The 17,845-nt window shown below is 44.4% G+C and overlaps 1 protein-coding gene across 1 annotated transcript in view; it reads left to right on the plus strand.

Annotated features, from left to right (window-relative positions):
* col4a1 (collagen, type IV, alpha 1) overlaps positions 1-17,845 on the plus strand; it is a 69,386-nt gene that overhangs the window by 21,785 nt on the left and 29,756 nt on the right. Inside the window, exons 2-18 of the mRNA XM_023981084.2 lie at positions 9,372-9,431; positions 12,351-12,440; positions 12,612-12,656; positions 12,878-12,922; positions 13,024-13,086; positions 13,236-13,289; positions 13,501-13,527; positions 13,680-13,754; positions 15,250-15,312; positions 15,470-15,505; positions 15,650-15,688; positions 15,927-16,022; positions 16,265-16,300; positions 16,419-16,478; positions 16,574-16,609; positions 16,777-16,821; positions 16,951-16,983. Coding sequence (XP_023836852.1) covers positions 9,372-9,431; positions 12,351-12,440; positions 12,612-12,656; positions 12,878-12,922; positions 13,024-13,086; positions 13,236-13,289; positions 13,501-13,527; positions 13,680-13,754; positions 15,250-15,312; positions 15,470-15,505; positions 15,650-15,688; positions 15,927-16,022; positions 16,265-16,300; positions 16,419-16,478; positions 16,574-16,609; positions 16,777-16,821; positions 16,951-16,983 — 903 coding nt within the window. The remainder of the gene's footprint in view (positions 1-9,371; positions 9,432-12,350; positions 12,441-12,611; positions 12,657-12,877; positions 12,923-13,023; positions 13,087-13,235; positions 13,290-13,500; positions 13,528-13,679; positions 13,755-15,249; positions 15,313-15,469; positions 15,506-15,649; positions 15,689-15,926; positions 16,023-16,264; positions 16,301-16,418; positions 16,479-16,573; positions 16,610-16,776; positions 16,822-16,950; positions 16,984-17,845) is intronic.

Consider the following 17,845-nt stretch of genomic DNA (forward strand, 5'->3'; position numbering starts at 1 on the left):
TGTCTGTATTTAAGAACTAATGTACGTCTTTAATCCTGGTTGCAATGCTACTTAGCCATATGATGTGTGACTCGTTTTCTGTGTACTGCACACCGTGCCAAACCAAGCACACGCACGCACAAGAATGACACAAATGGCACGGCACAAGACACACACCGTTTACTGAACCAGTAGTACCAGCCAGTAGCCTCGTCTTCCAAGTAAGGCAGTGAGATCCTCCTGTACTCGTTTTCTCTCCTCCTCTCCTCCTGCTCTCTTCTCTTCTTCCCACCCAACTCCAGAGAAGGCTAGGAATGTCATGCTGCATATCCCAGCCAGTCAGAGTGGGTAAAGGAAATATTCACCTCTCCTCCCAGGCTGTCTACAGTTTGTGGTTACAGACAGTGTGGTCAACACAGCTGATGGTTTGAAATCAGTTGTAGACAGTTGAATGGTGTTGGTTGGTTGTGGTAATTTTACAAGTATATGACCTCATCAATCATACGTCAATCTCTATGGGAAAAAAATGAGGAAAAAGTGACCATAAAAAGACAGAGTGAAAGAGATTTTCTGGATATTCTTTATGGACTTTTAATAAAAGTGGTTGGATTGGAGACAAAGCATTGTTGGCGTGGGTTATAATCAGAATGCTTGGAGCTGGTAACCTCAATAACCCCCTCTGTGGGCATTGTGTCTAGCGCGCGCGCACACACACACACACACACACACACACACACACACACACACACACACACACACACACACACACACAGCCTCCTTGATCTTCCTACTATCCCAAATCTGCTAGTCACCTGTGTGTGTACTGTATTGTGTACGAAAGAGTGTGCTTATATTTATGTGTTAACACAATGTTTCTTTGTGTGTTTTAATGTGTGCTTAGTTAAGCCTGTGGACCTTTTGGAATTGCTGTGTGATGAGCCATCTGCCATTGGTTTAGAGACAGATCAGAGGCACAACAAGCCTTACTGAATGGCCAGACAAACATAAGCTGCAAACAGACATGGCACCTTTCTGGCAGGTCAGGGCAGAGCTTCTCGGGGCAGGTGACCTTCTGAAAGGAGAAAGACTCGTAATACCACAGACACTCAGAGGTGAAATACTCCATGAAGGACATCAAGGAATCTCAAACTGCCATGGAAGGGCCAAGCAATCAGTGTGGTGGCTAGGAATTTCAGCCCAGATCCGACAAGCAGTTAACCGGTGTAAAATCGGTCTAAAACACAGAACACAGTACAGAGAGCCGCAAGCACTTACCTGAGTTCCTGAACGACCATGGAAAAAGATGGGAAAGGATCTGTTTGAGTCGAACAAGAAAACATACCTGCTGATTGTTGACTATTCCAGATACATCGAGGTAGCTGAAATGAGACTGTAGTTTCACAGAGACTTTTTTTCAGTAGAGATCTTCCGAGTATACGCTCAAGAGAACAACTTCACACACATCACAAGCAGTCCGCGGTACCCGCAAGCAAATGGAGAAGTGGAGTGTGCCGTAAAGACCATAAAAACATCTCTGGAAAAGAGACATGGAACATAGCAGAGCGCTGTTGGCATACCGAGCCACACCATTGGAGCATGTATTCTCTACAGTACAACTGCTAATGGGGAGACATCTGTGCACAAGCCTACCACAAACAACAACCAAACTGGATCCCTAGTGGCCGGATGTGCAGGTTTTCTGCAAAATGGATGAGGAAGGAAGGGAGAAGCAAGCAAAGACCTACAACCATCACCACCGCTCAAGATCACTACCAAAGCTCACATCTGGACAGGAAGTTTGGATCACTACAGAACAAACTCCAGGATCAGTTCTGAGAACAGCCCCAACACTGAGATCCTATTTGGTAGAGAGTGACAGGGGCGTACTCAGGTGAAATAGAATTCACCTTTGTCCTACTGGTGATCCCCCAGTGCTTTCACTAGATCAGGCAGGGTTTCAAAAGCTCTAGAAAGGATGGACTTTTAAAGACTGAAAAGAAACCTGAGTTCAGTATCCTCAGAAAAGGAACAGTTCACGTGAGAACAGAACAGTGTTATGTTTAAAGAAAAAACATGTTTATTCAGAAACATTATTGCTGAGCTAAAAGGAGGAGATGTAGCATGATGTACTACACTACCCATAATGCTCTGGAACGATATCCGGTGTTATTTTTAGGAAACTGTTTAGTAAGTTAACACTATGGTGTCCTGTCTCTATATTCTTACAGGATTCGGACATGTCGCAGCAGTGTGTAGAAGGGAGATTCCAGATGTGAGAAATGTGCAGGAAGGCGTAGTTAGAGGGAGTGTACAGTTGGGATAGAGATAGCACTGTGCGTGAACTCTGTGAGAGAGGGACAGATTGCTAGAGGCAGAATGTTTCCTATGCTGAGGCAGTGAAGAGAATAGAGGATAGCCCAAGGGTGAGTGATTCGACTGGGAGCCCTCCAGTGAGTTGGCCTGATCATCTGCACTGAGCCGATGAAGCGGAAGTCACAGAAGATAGATGTGGTAGTTGCAGCAGCAGAGAAATATTTGGGTGTGAGAGATTTTAGTGCAGAATATCTACAAGAAGTTTTGAGAGAATGGATTCCATTCTCCCAGGCTAATGGCCTGGTGTAGGATCGTTTAGGGCCAACGTAGTGGAATGGGGTGATGGGTTTTTGGGGATAGTGTGTAGGTATTATTGAGGCATTATTGCATAACACTGAAAATGTTAATTCCCTAACACTGACCGTCTAACAGTGTCAGCACTAAGCACAGTGTTAATTGAACACTCAAAAGTGTGGACCCGTATAGACACTGGCCCAGTGTTAAATTTAACACAGGAGAATTTGCTGTGTGGAAAAGGAATCCACTTTGAATATTTCAGATACACCCAAGAGCATCCAGGCATTTGGTAGAGGTATCTTCAGTGATACAATATTTTGCAACGGTTATCATCCTAGTTGTGGGAAAAGGAGCCAGACTACATCAGAGGTCAYTATGGCCCATTAGAACATCTCACAACTCAGTAGAGACAGGGGGAACAAACCAGATAGTTGCACAACCTTCCTGTAACTCATTATCCTCTGTTTAAAGGGTATTTAGCGCAACAGGCTAATCTGGTGATGATCGAATGGTCCAATTGGATGCTCCATAGGTTGTGGGTTCAAACACAGTGTAAGCTGTCTACTTTGTTAATTCTAATAATACTGTAGTTGAAACTACAATGAATACACAAACCACCGCTGGGTCCGGAGAAAGGAGAGTTAAGTTATCTCCATGGTTTTCCCCTCAGTGAAATCCGTATCTGTGGGAAAGGAAGTAAGGAAGACCCCTTCTCTGCCCTCGTCTCTCTCCTTTCCCCTTTTCCTCCATCTTTCAGGAGAAAACGCTAATGTCAGTGCTGTATGCATTCTGAGGCTGACCAGACACACACTCGGAGCAGGAAGACTTTTGTTTTAGTTTCTGAAAACAACAACAAGCAGTCTTCTTCCACATTCTGACTTCCTGATATGAGCAGTTGAGATAATACCCATAGCCATTCCTCTTCACTCCAGCTGAGGAGCTAAGGAGGAGAGCCATGTTTATGAACGAGTGAGATCTTATGTACTTTCTGTGGTAGGACAGAGGAAATACCTTCAAGCCAGACACAAAACATTGTTATGACTGACTGCCATTGTATCTCATTCAATAAAAAGCTAAGCAGTGGTCTGACTGTCTATACCGCAGAATCACAATCACTGTGTGTGTGTGTGTGTGTCTGCATGCGTGCACATGCACATGCACATCAGGCTATTGCAGCAACATTTTAGGGAGAGAGGTCTTGGAATGAGGGACTGATTCTCCCACATGCCAGGCATGGGTTGAAGTCAGCCGCTGAGGGTTTTTGGGATAGACTGGGGGTTTGTGGGGTGCATCAATCAGTGGTGGGCGGCTATGAAGGGAATGTTGTGCTATACCACAGAAGTGTGGCTGTAAGCTCCAAAGGTTGCTACAGGACATTAGACATACATTAGCCTGACCTATAGGTTAGATATGCATGTGTTGATGACGCATCTGACACACCTATTTACAGTACACACTTATTTAGACACGGTCATAAACACTATACAGACCGTTCAGGAAAGTGCCAGTAGGTTAACCTACAGTATCAAAGGTGAGCGCACCGCAGTTTCAAAGGCTTCTAGCCAAGGCATGTTTCTGCCCCCATCTGGTGAACAACAGTACTGCTTTTCTAACTCTCAGCTCACCACCATAGGACATAGCAGCAACCTTGTGAGCTATTAAAAGGGATACCAGACAAAATGGTCTTTCCCACACAGGGAGGAAAAAGTCATGCTGCCTTTTCATAGCAAAATCACCATGGAAACAAACCCTTGTGATTGGACTCTTTTCATAGTGTAGATGTTTTGACCAGATCTGTGTCTGATCACAGCTTGTTCCACTGCTTGTCTGTAACAGGGAGAAGGAGGACAGAGTGTAGCTGCTTCATACATATGGCATGTTACAGTAAAGGGTACATTTGTACAGAAATACCCCCAGAATTTCACAGTGAGAGGAACCCTGTTTGTCTTGCCTTAGGATTTCAGGGAAAGTCCTGTTGCTAGGAGAGGGCAACATGCTCTCCTCTCTCTCTCTCTCTCTCTCTCTCTCTTCTCTCTCTCCTCTCCTCTCTCTCTCTCTCTCTCTCTCTCTCTCTCTCTCTTCTTTCTCCTCTCCTCTTCTCCTTCTTCTCTCTCTCTCTTCTCTCTCTTCTCTCTCTCTCTCTCTCTCTCTCTCTCTTTCTCGTCTCTCTCTCTTCTCTCTCTCTCTCTCTCTCTCTCTCTCTCTCCCTCTCTCTTCTCTCTCTCTCTCTCTCTCTCTCTCTCTCTCGCTCTCTCTCTCTCTCTCTCTCTCTCTCTCTCTCTCTCTCTCTCTCTCTCTCTCTCTCTCTCTCTCTCTCTCTCTCTTCTCTTCTCTCTCTCTCTTCTCCTCTTCTCTTCTCTTCTCTCTCTCTCTCTTCTCTCTCTCTCTCTCTCTCTCTCTCTCTCTCTCCAGTAATTGAGTTGGAGAGTCCTACAGAGAATCAGTCTCAGTCCGATTGACTGGCACATGGCCAGTCAATCGGGCGTGGTCACTGAGAAGTGATGATCAGGCTCTATGTGAACATCCATCTGTATGCTTATCTCTGCCAAGGTGATTATGGACATATACAGTTACGTAACTCTCTCGCACTCTCATCCTCTCTCATATAATGACTGTTTATATGGCTGTCAGACCCCCTAGTATCAATCCACTCTTCCCCCGGCCTCAGCCCTCTAATCTGGAGTCTAAACATTACCTCTCTCCTCTCTTCTTTGGTGTCTCGTGTCCTCAGTATAGGGAGTTTCTAAGAAGAGCTTTACTTTCTGAGTAGTGACATTAGACAAACCAATGATGACTTCAGACAAACTAGCGGGAAAGTGTTGAACTGGCTGAGCTCTTGGGATTGAGCCTACTGGGAGATTTATGGCCAAATGGTCGAATCCCCCCACTTGCATACACACAAAGTGTATAGATATTTCTATCTCTGGTCCTATCACAGTCCCTTCCTTCTGAAGTGACCTTCGCTCTCGCACTCTATGAGCTCTGGTAATTGGTCTCTCTTCTCCTTTCTCCCTTTTTTTTTTACTCTTTCCTCTCCTTCTCTTTCCCTTCACTCATCTGCTGGCACTCTGAGATGCTATCTGTCTGTTTCTAAACAAATACTGGAGCCCATGGGCCCTGTGCAGCATGGCCATGGATTAAACACTCACGCCCACAATTACACACGCATACATACACTGACAAGCAAACACACGCACATGCAAAATTCTACAGGCATGCACATAAGCACCTGCAGGTCTTCTGGCAAAAATATACACAATACAAATAATTTGGGACAGATTTGACAGGCAGACACACAAGCATACAAATGATACACAACCACGCTTACACAGACTTGTGAGGTTTATGTTGAGGTGGTTTTTGTACCTACTCCAGACCCAGGCCATTGGTAGTGTCCAAATACCCCTACTTGGTTCTAAATAGTAGGCATTTTKGGTATACGAAAGAAATTCAGTTTTATAGTTTGTGAAATTTTGAACATTTTGTATGCTTTACATGCTAGGATGTCACATTCATTTGGGCTTTTCATCTAATAGAATTCTGTACACATTATTGAGAAATAGAATCGTATTTTGAGACCCAGGTGTGTCTGACAACAGCTGACAGCTGACACACTGTACCAAAATGAACGAATGATGGGAATCAACGCAATTGCGCATTAGATGAGGCATTCTCAGAAGTCTAGTATGCTGTTATTTGTAGCTTACTGCATTTGCTTTTACTAAACAATACGTTCTAAAAAAAGTATGGAGTACGATTAGTACACAGTATGCAGTTTAAGTAAGTAGTAGGAAAGCCAGATTTTGGCCATGGCCATTGTGTACTGGTTACTCAGAAACTCAATACCTTCCACTCAACACCCAGGAATCTCTCCCCACCACGAAGCATACTGTAGGTTATTTTCTTTTGAAGTCTGTTTGGAATCTGAAATCTGTTTTGGGATCTGTTTAGTGTTTGAGTATGCAACCGTTCTGGGAAAATGGCTTCACTACAGCCAAGTCAAGACTCATACATCATCCTCACCTCCTACCCTGTACTTTCACAATCATTTCATTCCTCATCCTCTCTGTTCTCATCATTTTCACACTAATTTAATTCTGCTGTCGTGGCCTATTGGTCCAGTATGTGAACTAGTGGAGAGAAACCCTCACACATACATACTCACACATGCACAGAGAGATGTTTTAAACATTTTACCGCTCTCTGTTATTACTGATAGTCCCCATAGCCCCCATAGACCTACAGACTTGGGAATCTAGGTGATAACGCCCTCTTACGATCCCTTTTTCACATAAGACCAGATACTCAATCACCCCACCCACTGGGCACACACTGTTGAACCAACATGGCATAGATGTTGAATTGACGTCTGTGCCCAGTGGACAGTCTCTCTCTCTAGCAGCACAGGTCATTAACTACAAATCTGTTTTTGTATGGATGTCAGTTCAGTCTGCCTGCTATCTCRCCGATCTGGTGTTTTGGTTTAGTGAGATGCGAAACAGACTGAGAAAGAAAGCAAAAAGGGACATCTAAAAATAGGCTACTCTTGCTTTGATATCCTGTTAGATCAGCATGTTGTGGTTAGAGAGTGTGTGATAGACATCGCAGAATGGCAGAGTGAGAACATACACAGCAGATGACACACACATGTGGAGACATTACCACATCATGCGTGTCAGTGTGTTCTGGGTTAGAGGGTTGGGGGTATCTCAGTCATGCAAAGAGCCTGCTGGAATGTCTGATCAGAGAGAGAAGTTTTATCTAACAGGAGGATGGAGGGAAGGAGATAGAGAGGGAGACGGAACAAACAGAAAAGAGAGAGAATTGGAGGCGGAGGGAAACGGAAAGAACAACACATGGACATTGATCACTGAAATCAGTTACATTTGTGAATGTCACAAATGTCAGTTTCAACTCTTCTTGGCTTACAGTATCTAACAATCATGGGGATTTGTCAAAAATAATGACCAGTAAAAGGTTATGTACATCTGAAGCCATACTGGTGTGAGCTAGAAGATTTTACCATAACAAGTAACACATGTACATAGATGGTTCATACAGTCAGTAATCTTGCTCTCGATCTCTCTCTCTCTCGTTCGCTCTCGCTCTTAAGCAGGCACTCACTCTACCATGTTAATTGACTATTCCTCCAGCACATTAGAAGGAAATCTAGTAAAATCTCTATAAAAACAATAGGAAAGTAAGGTAACTGGTGTAAAATGGCTAGCTAGTTAGCGGTGCGAGCTAGTTACGTTTTAATCGGTGATGTCACTCGCTCTGAGTTTCCATTGCTTTGCACAGGCTGCGGCTTTTGTGGAGCGATAGGTGACAAATCTTTGTGGGTGACTGTTGTTGATGTGTTCAGAGGGTTCGTGGTTCAAGTCCAGGTGTGAGCAAGGAGAAGGACGGAAGCAACACTGTTACAGAGTGAGGAAAAGAGAAAGAGCAAGAAAGAAGGGGCGAAAGAGAGAGATTGTATGAAGAAGAGAGGTTGACTTGCTGCAGGCCCCACATGTACAGTGAATGCAGATGGGGCCTGAGGTGACGATGAAGATAGCAGGATGGAGATCCAATCTGGTTTGAGTTTTAGAGGGTGACTGATACCCATGTTTACCAGGGTTCTCAGATGAGCAGCAGCAAGTACACATTGATCCACTTAGCCTGGACTTGAGGTGGAGCGGAGGCAAGGGTGTGTGTGTGAGAGAGAGTGGGGAGTGAACGGGAAATTCTGAAAGGAAGTGAGGGTAGATGATGGAGATGTTTGTATGTGTGTACTGTATGTTTGAATGTCTGTACTATATGTTTGTATGTATGTTTCTACATATTTTTTTACTTAACCGTTATTTAAATAGGCACGTCAGTTAAGAACAAATTCTTATTTACAATGACGGCCTACCCCGGCCAAACCCGGACGACGCTGGGCCAATTGTGCGCCGCCCTATGGGACTCCCAATCATAGCCGGATGTGACACAGCCTGGATTTAAACCAGGGACTGTAGTGAYGCATCTTGCACTGAGATGTAGTGCCTTAGACCGCTTCCCCACTCTGGAGCCCCTTGTATGTATGTGTGTACGTACGTATGTGTGTACTGTATGTTTGGGGTTCTACGACTGTGCTCTGTAGGGGTTACTTAGGGTTAGTCACACGTGTATATGTGTGTGTGCTTCTTGGGAGTGTCACTCACATGGCTGTGTGCTCCTTAGCCCTGTCCTCAGTGTTAGCCCTGTCCTCAGTGTTAGCCCAGTCTCAGTAGATATACTCCAGCCTGCTCTGCCTGACAGGGCTCTGGCAGCACGCCTCACACGTGAGTGAAGGAACAGGTGGATAATGGAGGGAAGAGAGGAGAGATGGGGTACAGGCCAGTTCCCAGGCTCTAGTCCCTGGCGAGAGTAAGAGGGAGAGGGGGCTGAGAGAGTAGTGAGGCCAGCTGGTAAACTGTCATGTGGGTAACTGCCTGGTAGGGTTGCTGCAGGAGAGCTGCACCAAAGCTGCAAAGCAAATGACAACAGTTACCACCACTATTGCCTTATCATTTGAACTGATCAAATGAATGATTCTGGTTTATGCTGTGTGTGTGTTTATGTTAGTGTCAGTGTTCCCACTGGCAGGAGAGCTAAATGCTGTAAAATAATGCAGAGAGCGTTGGAAAACTAGGGGTGATCAGATGGGGGGGATTATGTTGCCCTCTAGTGGTGTAAAATGGTCTCAGTCTCAGTCTACTGATCACTAATGCCGTTGACTGTAAAGTAGATTGATTGCTAATTTCTCCCTCTCTCTGTAGGGGTGTTCTGGGTCATCGTGCGGAGGAAAATGTGACTGCAGTGGAGTAAAAGGAGAAAAGGTAAGCATTCTGTCCATCACTCCATTGTCTACCAGTTTCACATTTCTCTCTCACTCTCTTGTTTTCTTCACACCGTAACTCTTTCACCTACTCACTCATCCTGAGATTCCCACCTACAAACTACAGATTCCACAATCCCTGTTAGGCACAAAGTGGTGGTGACTCTGTCTTGGGACGTTTCTTATGGTACAGTATGTATACATTTTTGGATGTCCATCATCCATTTCGTATGATAGTGTAACGACCCTGGGTTTATAAGCGCGGAAATCGACTCTGCCGCTTGAGCATGCTTTTGCGGCACAGTCGATAGCGCGCCGGACCTCGNCTGGGTTTATAAGCGCGGAAATCGACTCTGCCGCTTGAGCATGCTTTTGCGGCACAGTCGATAGCGCGCCGGACCTCGGGCTAGAAGGTCGAGGGCTCGAGACCTGCTCCCTGCCTGCTTCATCAGAATATGTTACGAATTACACTCATCTAGGTGGCTAACGTTAGCTAGGCTAGGGGTTACGGGTTAGGGTTAGCTAACATGCTAAGTAGTTGCAAATTAGCTAAAAAGTAGCAAGTAGTTGAAAAGTTAAAATGCAAAAATTTGAATATGCAACTTTTTGAGTTCCTAGATGTTTGCGTTCTAACGTTACCCATGTCATAGGCCACCATCCTCCCGACCTAAATTACTTAATTCCTTTCGTTTTTGGCTTAAGCAACCTTATGCCTTATGTAACCATACCAAACGTAACATATCATACTAATTTGTGTGTCACAGCTGTACATTTACAATGTTAGGTATGGCGAAACGGAAGACTTACACGGAGCAGGAATCAGGCGGAATTAGAGCATGTCCAGACACACAGCTGGGATGAGGCAGCATTCCCACCAGACTGAACAATCTCTCACTAGCTTTTGAAAGAGTATCACACTGTTACAGTGCATCCAGCAATCAGTGGTTTAAAATTGTGGTTAGAAGTTAAGACACCCTGAAGACAAAGTCTGCACACTGCCTGTCTTATCTCAAAGTAACAATGACACACTCAGTTACATCTCCACCCTCTCAGGGATTCCAGACAAAAACTATTATGTAGCTGCTACTGCATGTATTGACTCACATTAGAGCCTAGCAACAGTGTCTTATCTACCATGCATGTGTAGCCTTAATCTCTCAAGATGACTCACTGTTTTAGAAACAGTAGCCACACAGACATACCACAGAGGAGCTGTGTTCTCTGGACCCAGGCCTTTACTGACTGTCTGACAGACTGAGCCTGGTGAAGTCATACCTCATGTCTGTCTGTCTGTTGAAAGGTGTTGAAGCCTGGCAAACCAACTGCTGTTTCAATTCTCCCTGCATAGTTTTGCTGTGATGATGTGACTTCCTGCCGCCCACGATCGGAGTTCTCTTCCCTTGGTGACTGGCCCCTGTCCTGGTTCTCATGGTCCAGAATTTAATGTTCAACTTCAAACCCCGTGTGAGCTTTAGAAATGGAGGGATATGGGAGGGGGATGGAAAGAGAAAGGCAGGAGGTCAAGAGAGTAAGACAGACAGAAACACACACACAAAAGGGCTCCAAAAAACACTGCTTTTCCACTCCTCACCCCCCTCTAGATCCCCCTCTCTTACTCTTGGCAGCTGAAAATGTACTAATCAAAAATATATATGCAACATGCAACAATTTTAAAAGATTATACTGTGTTACAATTCATATAAGGAAATAAGTTAATTGAAATAAATTCATGAGGCCCTAATCTATGGATTTCATATGACTGGGAATACAGATACCTTAAAAAATAGGTAGGGGCGTGGATCTGAAAACCAGTCACTACCTCGAGTGACCAACATTTGCCTCATGCAGCACGGCACATCTCCTTCACATAGAGTTGATCAGGCTGTTGATTGTAGCCTGTGGAATGTTGTCTCACTCCTCGTAAATGGCTGTGCGAAGTTGCTGGTTATTGGCGGGAACTGGAACACACTGTCATATACGTCAATCCAGAACATCCTTAACATGCTCAATGGGTGGCAAGTCTGGTGAGTATGCAGGCCATGGAAGAACTGGGACATTTTCAGCTTCCAGGAATTGTGTACAGATCCTTGCAACATGGGGCCGTGCATTATCATGCTGAAACATGAGGTGATGGCAGCGGACGAATGGCACGACAATGGGCCTCAGGATCTCGTCACGGTATCGCTCTGCATTCAAATTGCCATTGATAAAATGACATTGTGTTTGTTGTCCGTAGCTTATGCCTGTTCATACCATAAACCCTACTGCCATCATGGTGCACTGTGTTCACCGCGTTGACATTAGCAAACTGCTCGCCCACATGACGCAATACACCCGTGTTCTGCGGTTGTAAGGCCGGTTGGGCATACTGCTAAATAATCTAAAAGGGCGTAGGAAGCGGCTTATGGTAGAGAAATGAAAATTAAATCATCTGGCAACAGCTCTGGTAGACATTCCTGCAGTCAGCATTCCAATTGCACGCGCCATCAAAACTTGAGACATCTGTGGCGTTGTGTGATGAAAAAAGCTTTTGGTGTATATGGATAATTTCAGGGATCTTTTATTTCAGCTCATGAAACATGGGACCAATGATTTGCATGTTGCGTTTATATTTTTGTTGAGTGTTCAATGGGTGAGGGCAGACTACATGGCCCCGTGAAAGAACAGTAGCTCCATCTAGTGGCAGATAGAAGGAACACATGAAGCAATTACTACTGACAAGCTGCTGCTGTCTCATCAACCCCCTTCATATATTTTTCTAATCATAATTTGTTTAACACCACTTGCCTGTAGGCACAGATCTAGGATCAGCTTACCTTACTTAAAMCCTAAACTCAACCATGATTCTGAAAAACATAGATCAGCATCTATATGGGTAACTTCATTCGAATCTGTTCAACCTGCTTTGTGTGTCCTGTAGGGTGAGCGGGGGTTTCCTGGTCTCCAAGGCAACATGGGGTTCCCGGGCATGCAGGGCAACGAGGGGCCCGCCGGGCCGATGGGCCCTAAGGTGAGTGTCAGCTCCAGACCACACCCCTTCAAAGTTTCCCCAACCTACTTGGGACAGTATAATGTGATTTACTATGCTTATATWATAACACATACGCATTCATCATTTTATTTACAAAAAAAGGTGTTATGTCACTTCTATGTTGTCTTAATGTCACTTGTCTCTTCCCAGGGAGAATATGGCGAGTCTGGAACTCCTGGAATGAAAGGAACACGTGTAAGTACAATAACGATATCAGAGCAGACCTCTCCTAGTCTGGAAACCAGTTTTTACTTTCTTACAGCATATTGGCTTTTGTCTGGACTACCTTGAACAGCGTATAACTTCATATTACTGGATTTATGTGATTTTGCCGCCTTATTGGAATGCAATTACTTGTATTCAAAGTAATCTGCTAAATGGCTCAAATATAACTAGTGTGTTGTGATGTCTTGCAGGGATCTAATGGTTTGTCAGGCTTCCCAGGAAATCCAGGGCTTCCGGTATGTTCTGTTAATTCCTGTAAACCATAACCTCACATGCAAGTAGTTTTGACTGTTTAGGCCATGTGTCCTACCTCGTGTGTCCTGCCTCTCCCCCACAGGGTATCCCCGGACAAGATGGCCCCCCTGGATCGTCAGGTATCCCAGGGTGCAACGGAACAAAGGTGAGTCATTTGTTAGGTATCAACTCTCTGCTGTTACACACCTGTGTAGAAACTGACTTAATAATTCCTGTTATTTATGCACTTCTACCTAACCATGCTGTCTCAACCATGTCTTCAGTGTGAACTGATGTCTCTTGTCTGTGTTCCAGGGAGATCGAGGGACAGATGGACAGCCTGGGTTCCCTGGTCTACAGGGTCCTCCTGTAAGCGCTCTGCACCATCAACATTACCAACATGGTCACAGTGTTTACTTCAACGCTGCCACAGACTTCACCTTAGACCAGTATTTCATACTAGACCTAAATCAATTAACCAAACAAAAGGCACTAGACTGAAAGATGTTATAATGAGCTCTTAATAAAATGTATTTATCATTCAATCGGGCAAGATTTACAACTCTATCTCTCTCCTCAGGGTATCCCTGGGCTAATGGGAATGAAAGTAAGTTAAAACCGAGGACTTTTACATCCTAAATAAAGTATGTACATATCAGTGTTAAAAGGTATGGAAGCATCATAAGACATCTACTAAAACATTGTTGATGGGCCCTGTGTGTAGTGTATCAGTCTCTAACCTGYCTCTGTCTCTCTCAGGGAGACCCAGGTGGTGTTTTAGGAATCATCCCACTGAAAGGAGATAAAGGATTCCCTGGATCACCTGGTTTACCGGTACGTAACTTTCTGAAGGCACGGTTTCAGACCCCTTGACTTTTTTACAGTTACAGCCTTAATCTAAAATGTATTAAATTGTTTTTTCCCCTCACCAATCTACACACAATAGCCCATAATGACAAAGCAAAAACAGGATTTTATACATTTTTGGTAATTTATTTAAAAAAATCTAAAACTGAAATATCACATTTACATAAGTATTCAGACCCTTTACTCAGTACTTTGTTGAAGCACCTTTGCAATCAATTGCAGCATCAAGTCTTCTTGGGTATGACTCTACAAGCCTGGCACACCTGTATTTGGGGAGTTTCTCCCATTTTCTTCTGCAGATCCTCTCAAGCTCTGTCAGGTTGGATGGGGAGCGTTGCTGAACAGCTATATTCAGGTCTCTCCAGAGATGTTTGATCATGTTCAAGTCCGGGCTTTGGCTGGGCCACTCAAAGACATTCAGAGACTTGTTCCGAAGCCACTCCTGCGTTGTCTTGGCTGTGTGCTTAGGGTCATTGTCCGGTTGGAAGGTGAACCTTCGCTCCAGTCTGACGTCCTGAGCGCTCTGAAGCAGGTTTTCATCAAGGATCTCTCTCTACTTTGCTCTGTTCATCTTTGCCTTGATCCTGACTAGTCTCCCAGTCCCTGCCGCTGAAAAACATCCCCACAGCATGATGCTGCCACCAACATGCTTCACCGTAGGGATGGTGCCAGGATTCCTCTAGAAGTGAYGCTTGGCGTTCAGGACAGAGTTCAATCTTGGTTTCATCAGACCAGAGAATCTTGTTTATCATGATCTGAGAGTCTTTAGGTGCCTTTTGGCAAACTCCAAGCGGGCTGTCATGTGCCTTTTACTGAGGAGTGGCTTCAGTCTGGCCAGTCTACCATAAAGGCCTGATTGGTGGAGTGCTGCAGAGATGGTTGTCCTTCTGGAAGTTTCTCCCATCTCCACAGAGGAACTCTAGTGCTCTGTCAGACTGACCATCGGGTTCTTGGTCACCTCCCTGACCAAGGCCCTTCTCCCTCGATTGCTCAGTTTAGCTGGGAGGCGGGCTCTAGGAAGAGTCTTGGTGGTTCCAAACTTGTGTTCTTGGGGACCTTCAGTAATGCAGAAATGTTTTGGTACCCAAGTTGCAGAAACATTGCAAGGATGATCAATGGAAACAGGATGCACCTGAGCTCAGTTTCGAGTCTCATAGCAATGGGTCTGAATACTTATGTAAATAAGGTATTTCTGTCTTTTATGATTAATAAATGTGCAAGCTTTTCTAAAAACCTGTTTTCGCTTTGTCATAATGGGGTATTGTGTGTAGATTGCTGAGGATTTTTATTTATTTGGTCTATTTTAGAATAATGCTGTAACGTAACAAAATGTRGAATAAGTCAAGGGGTCTGAATACTTTCTGAAGGCACTGTATGCGTGTGCGTGCTTGTGATTGTGTGTGTGCGCGCGTGCCTGACAACAACTCGCTTATACAGAATATTCATCCTTTCTTTCCTACAGGGACCTAATGGCCCCTCAGGACCCGAAGGCCCCCCAGGAAACCAGGGATCAGACGGACCCAGAGTGAGCGACCACTCTAACACCGGGCCAACACAGGATCACTTAGACTTAAATGATACCCAATTCTATGATACCTTATTCTCACTACTTTTGTGAAGAATGTTAACGTTTAGGATCATATTGTCTTTAGAACACTGACTATATTCCTCTTTCCCTTTAGGGTTTCCCTGGCACACCTGGCCCCCCAGGGGAAAAGGTAGGCTTGTTGTCAATTATCTTCTAATAATAGGCCAAAGTTTCCACCTATAGTACTGTATATTGTTGTTCATCCAATCAGATTGCTCTCATTTGTGATGTTCAATAAGTTGTCTCAGTAATGACGTTGGCCTTCTCTCTCCAGGGTGACCGGCTGTCATTCCAGAGTGAGAAGGGAGACAAGGTGAAACACGTTCATGTTCATAACATCTTTATAAAGAGTTAATAAGCAATTATTTAGCCATAATAAATCAGTTGTAAACAGTTATAACTTCCTTCCTTCACCATTGAGAGACAGATTTGGTCCCTATCTCCCTTCAGCTCCTCTTCTTCCAGGACAAAGCCCTCTGCCTTTCCACTCTATATAGTTTTCTTTGTTCCCGTTTCTGATCCGTACTCTTGGTATTTCCCTCTCCTGATAGGGTGCACAAGGGCTCCGTGGTCCCCCTGGCCCCCCTGGACTCCCATCACAGGAAGTGGGAGGAAATACCGTTACGCATTTCCTCCCTGGACCACCGGTACCCAGCTCTTTATAATCAATGATAATCAATTATAATAATGGACGATGACGACTTACTTTGACCTAAGCCCTTGAATCCTTCTTGGAGCATAGGCCACTGATGAATGTCCTTCATCTCATTCTCTTAAYACGTCTATGGGTATCAATGGATGGGTGGATGGATGGATGAATGGATTGATGAATGGATGAAGGGAAAGTAGGTCTGCCTCCTTACTGAAGGTGTTTGTATCTGTTCTTCAGGGTCAGAGAGGCGAGACAGGAGACAGAGGAGAGAAAGTGAGTGTTTTAGTAGTTTTCAACTTGTTCATACATGAAATGACATTACAGTACATTAAGGAAATATTTTGATGGCCACTATGAGTAACATTGATGTAATTTCCATTTTTGTCTGCAGGGTTCTTGCATTCCCTATCTAAACGGGGTCAAGGGTGAACAAGGCCCACCAGGACCAAGGGTGAGTGACAATGATCACATTTCAATATTTTATTGAAGAAAAACAAGATTATTTGCTTTCATGGAAGAACTGAGTTTCTGTGTCTTGGATTTCAGGGAAAACCTGGCAAAGATGGCGACAATGGATTTAAGGTATAGAGTCATACATGTATACACCTAGTCTCTCACTCCACCCTCTTGTATTTCTCTCTCTCTCTCATTATGTCTGTGTCTCTCGCTCTCTCTTGGGTTTTTGTCTCAGTAGTTCAGTTGTTTGATGTCTTTGTCCTGATCATTGTGATGTGCCTGTTGTCATACAGGGAGAGAGAGGCTTTCCTGGCGGCCCTGGATACCATGGAACACCGGTAACTACGCAACCATTTATACTGTACCTGTCAAAACCTGTACACACCTGTCATATGCTTATTAGAAATGATCTCTGATTTACCTTTCAGTTCTGAGGCTAATAAAATGGACATCTCTCTGTGTTCTAGGGTGGAAAAGGAGAGAAAGGACCTCCAGCATATGTAAGTACTGTCTCTGCATACTGTATACCAGTGGTTCCCAAACATGTTTGGCTCACGACCCCATTTTGATATCTGAAAATGATCATGACCCCACCCATGTGAAAACAAATTATGTAATTAACAGCCAATGTTTACTTTTTTAATTAGGGCTATGGCAGTCAATTGTAAAACATTCTAACAGTATTTCTGATGTCTGAGGAACTGATTGTCTTCTTAACTCACCATCATATACTTTGAATGTGGGGCTATGACAGTCAATTGCATATTAGTCTGACATAAAATAAATTATCTCACTGCCACTAATGAGATGGCTGTGCTTGTGCATGTCGCATCGGAGCTTCTCAAGGTCAGGGGGCGTGGTCGCACCTCATCTCTCCTGTCACATCCAACCTGGATAGATATTTGTTTTTAATGCAGACGAGAGCACTGAATCAGCGTACCATGAGTTTTAATGCTCGGAGGGAAACGGCATCGTATTCCCTTTGAGTCAGGAATCAAAACTCCTCAATAGTGACCCGTGAATGCATTGTCTGCAGCATTTGGTCACATGACAGCTAGATCAGCTGTTAGATTTTACTTACCGGCATGTCAACTGAGCCAGGATCACCGTCAAACGTATTTCGCTGATTCTGTCACTCATCTGTAGAATTTTTTTGTATTTCCCCTGCATGCTTGCATTCAGTTCGTTCAGTTTCCCAAATACTGTATGTCGTTGCATAGGCAAAGATACAAATCAAATCAAATCAAGTTTATTTTATATAGCCCTWCGTACATCAGCTAATATCTCGAAGTGCTGTACAGACACCCAGCCTAAAACCCCAAACAGCAAGCAATGCAGGTGTAGAAGCACGGTGGCTAGGAA

The sequence above is a fragment of the Salvelinus sp. IW2-2015 genome, linkage group LG36 (assembly GCF_002910315.2).
Source record: "Salvelinus sp. IW2-2015 linkage group LG36, ASM291031v2, whole genome shotgun sequence".
NCBI classification, from domain to species: Eukaryota; Metazoa; Chordata; class Actinopteri; order Salmoniformes; family Salmonidae; genus Salvelinus; species Salvelinus sp. IW2-2015.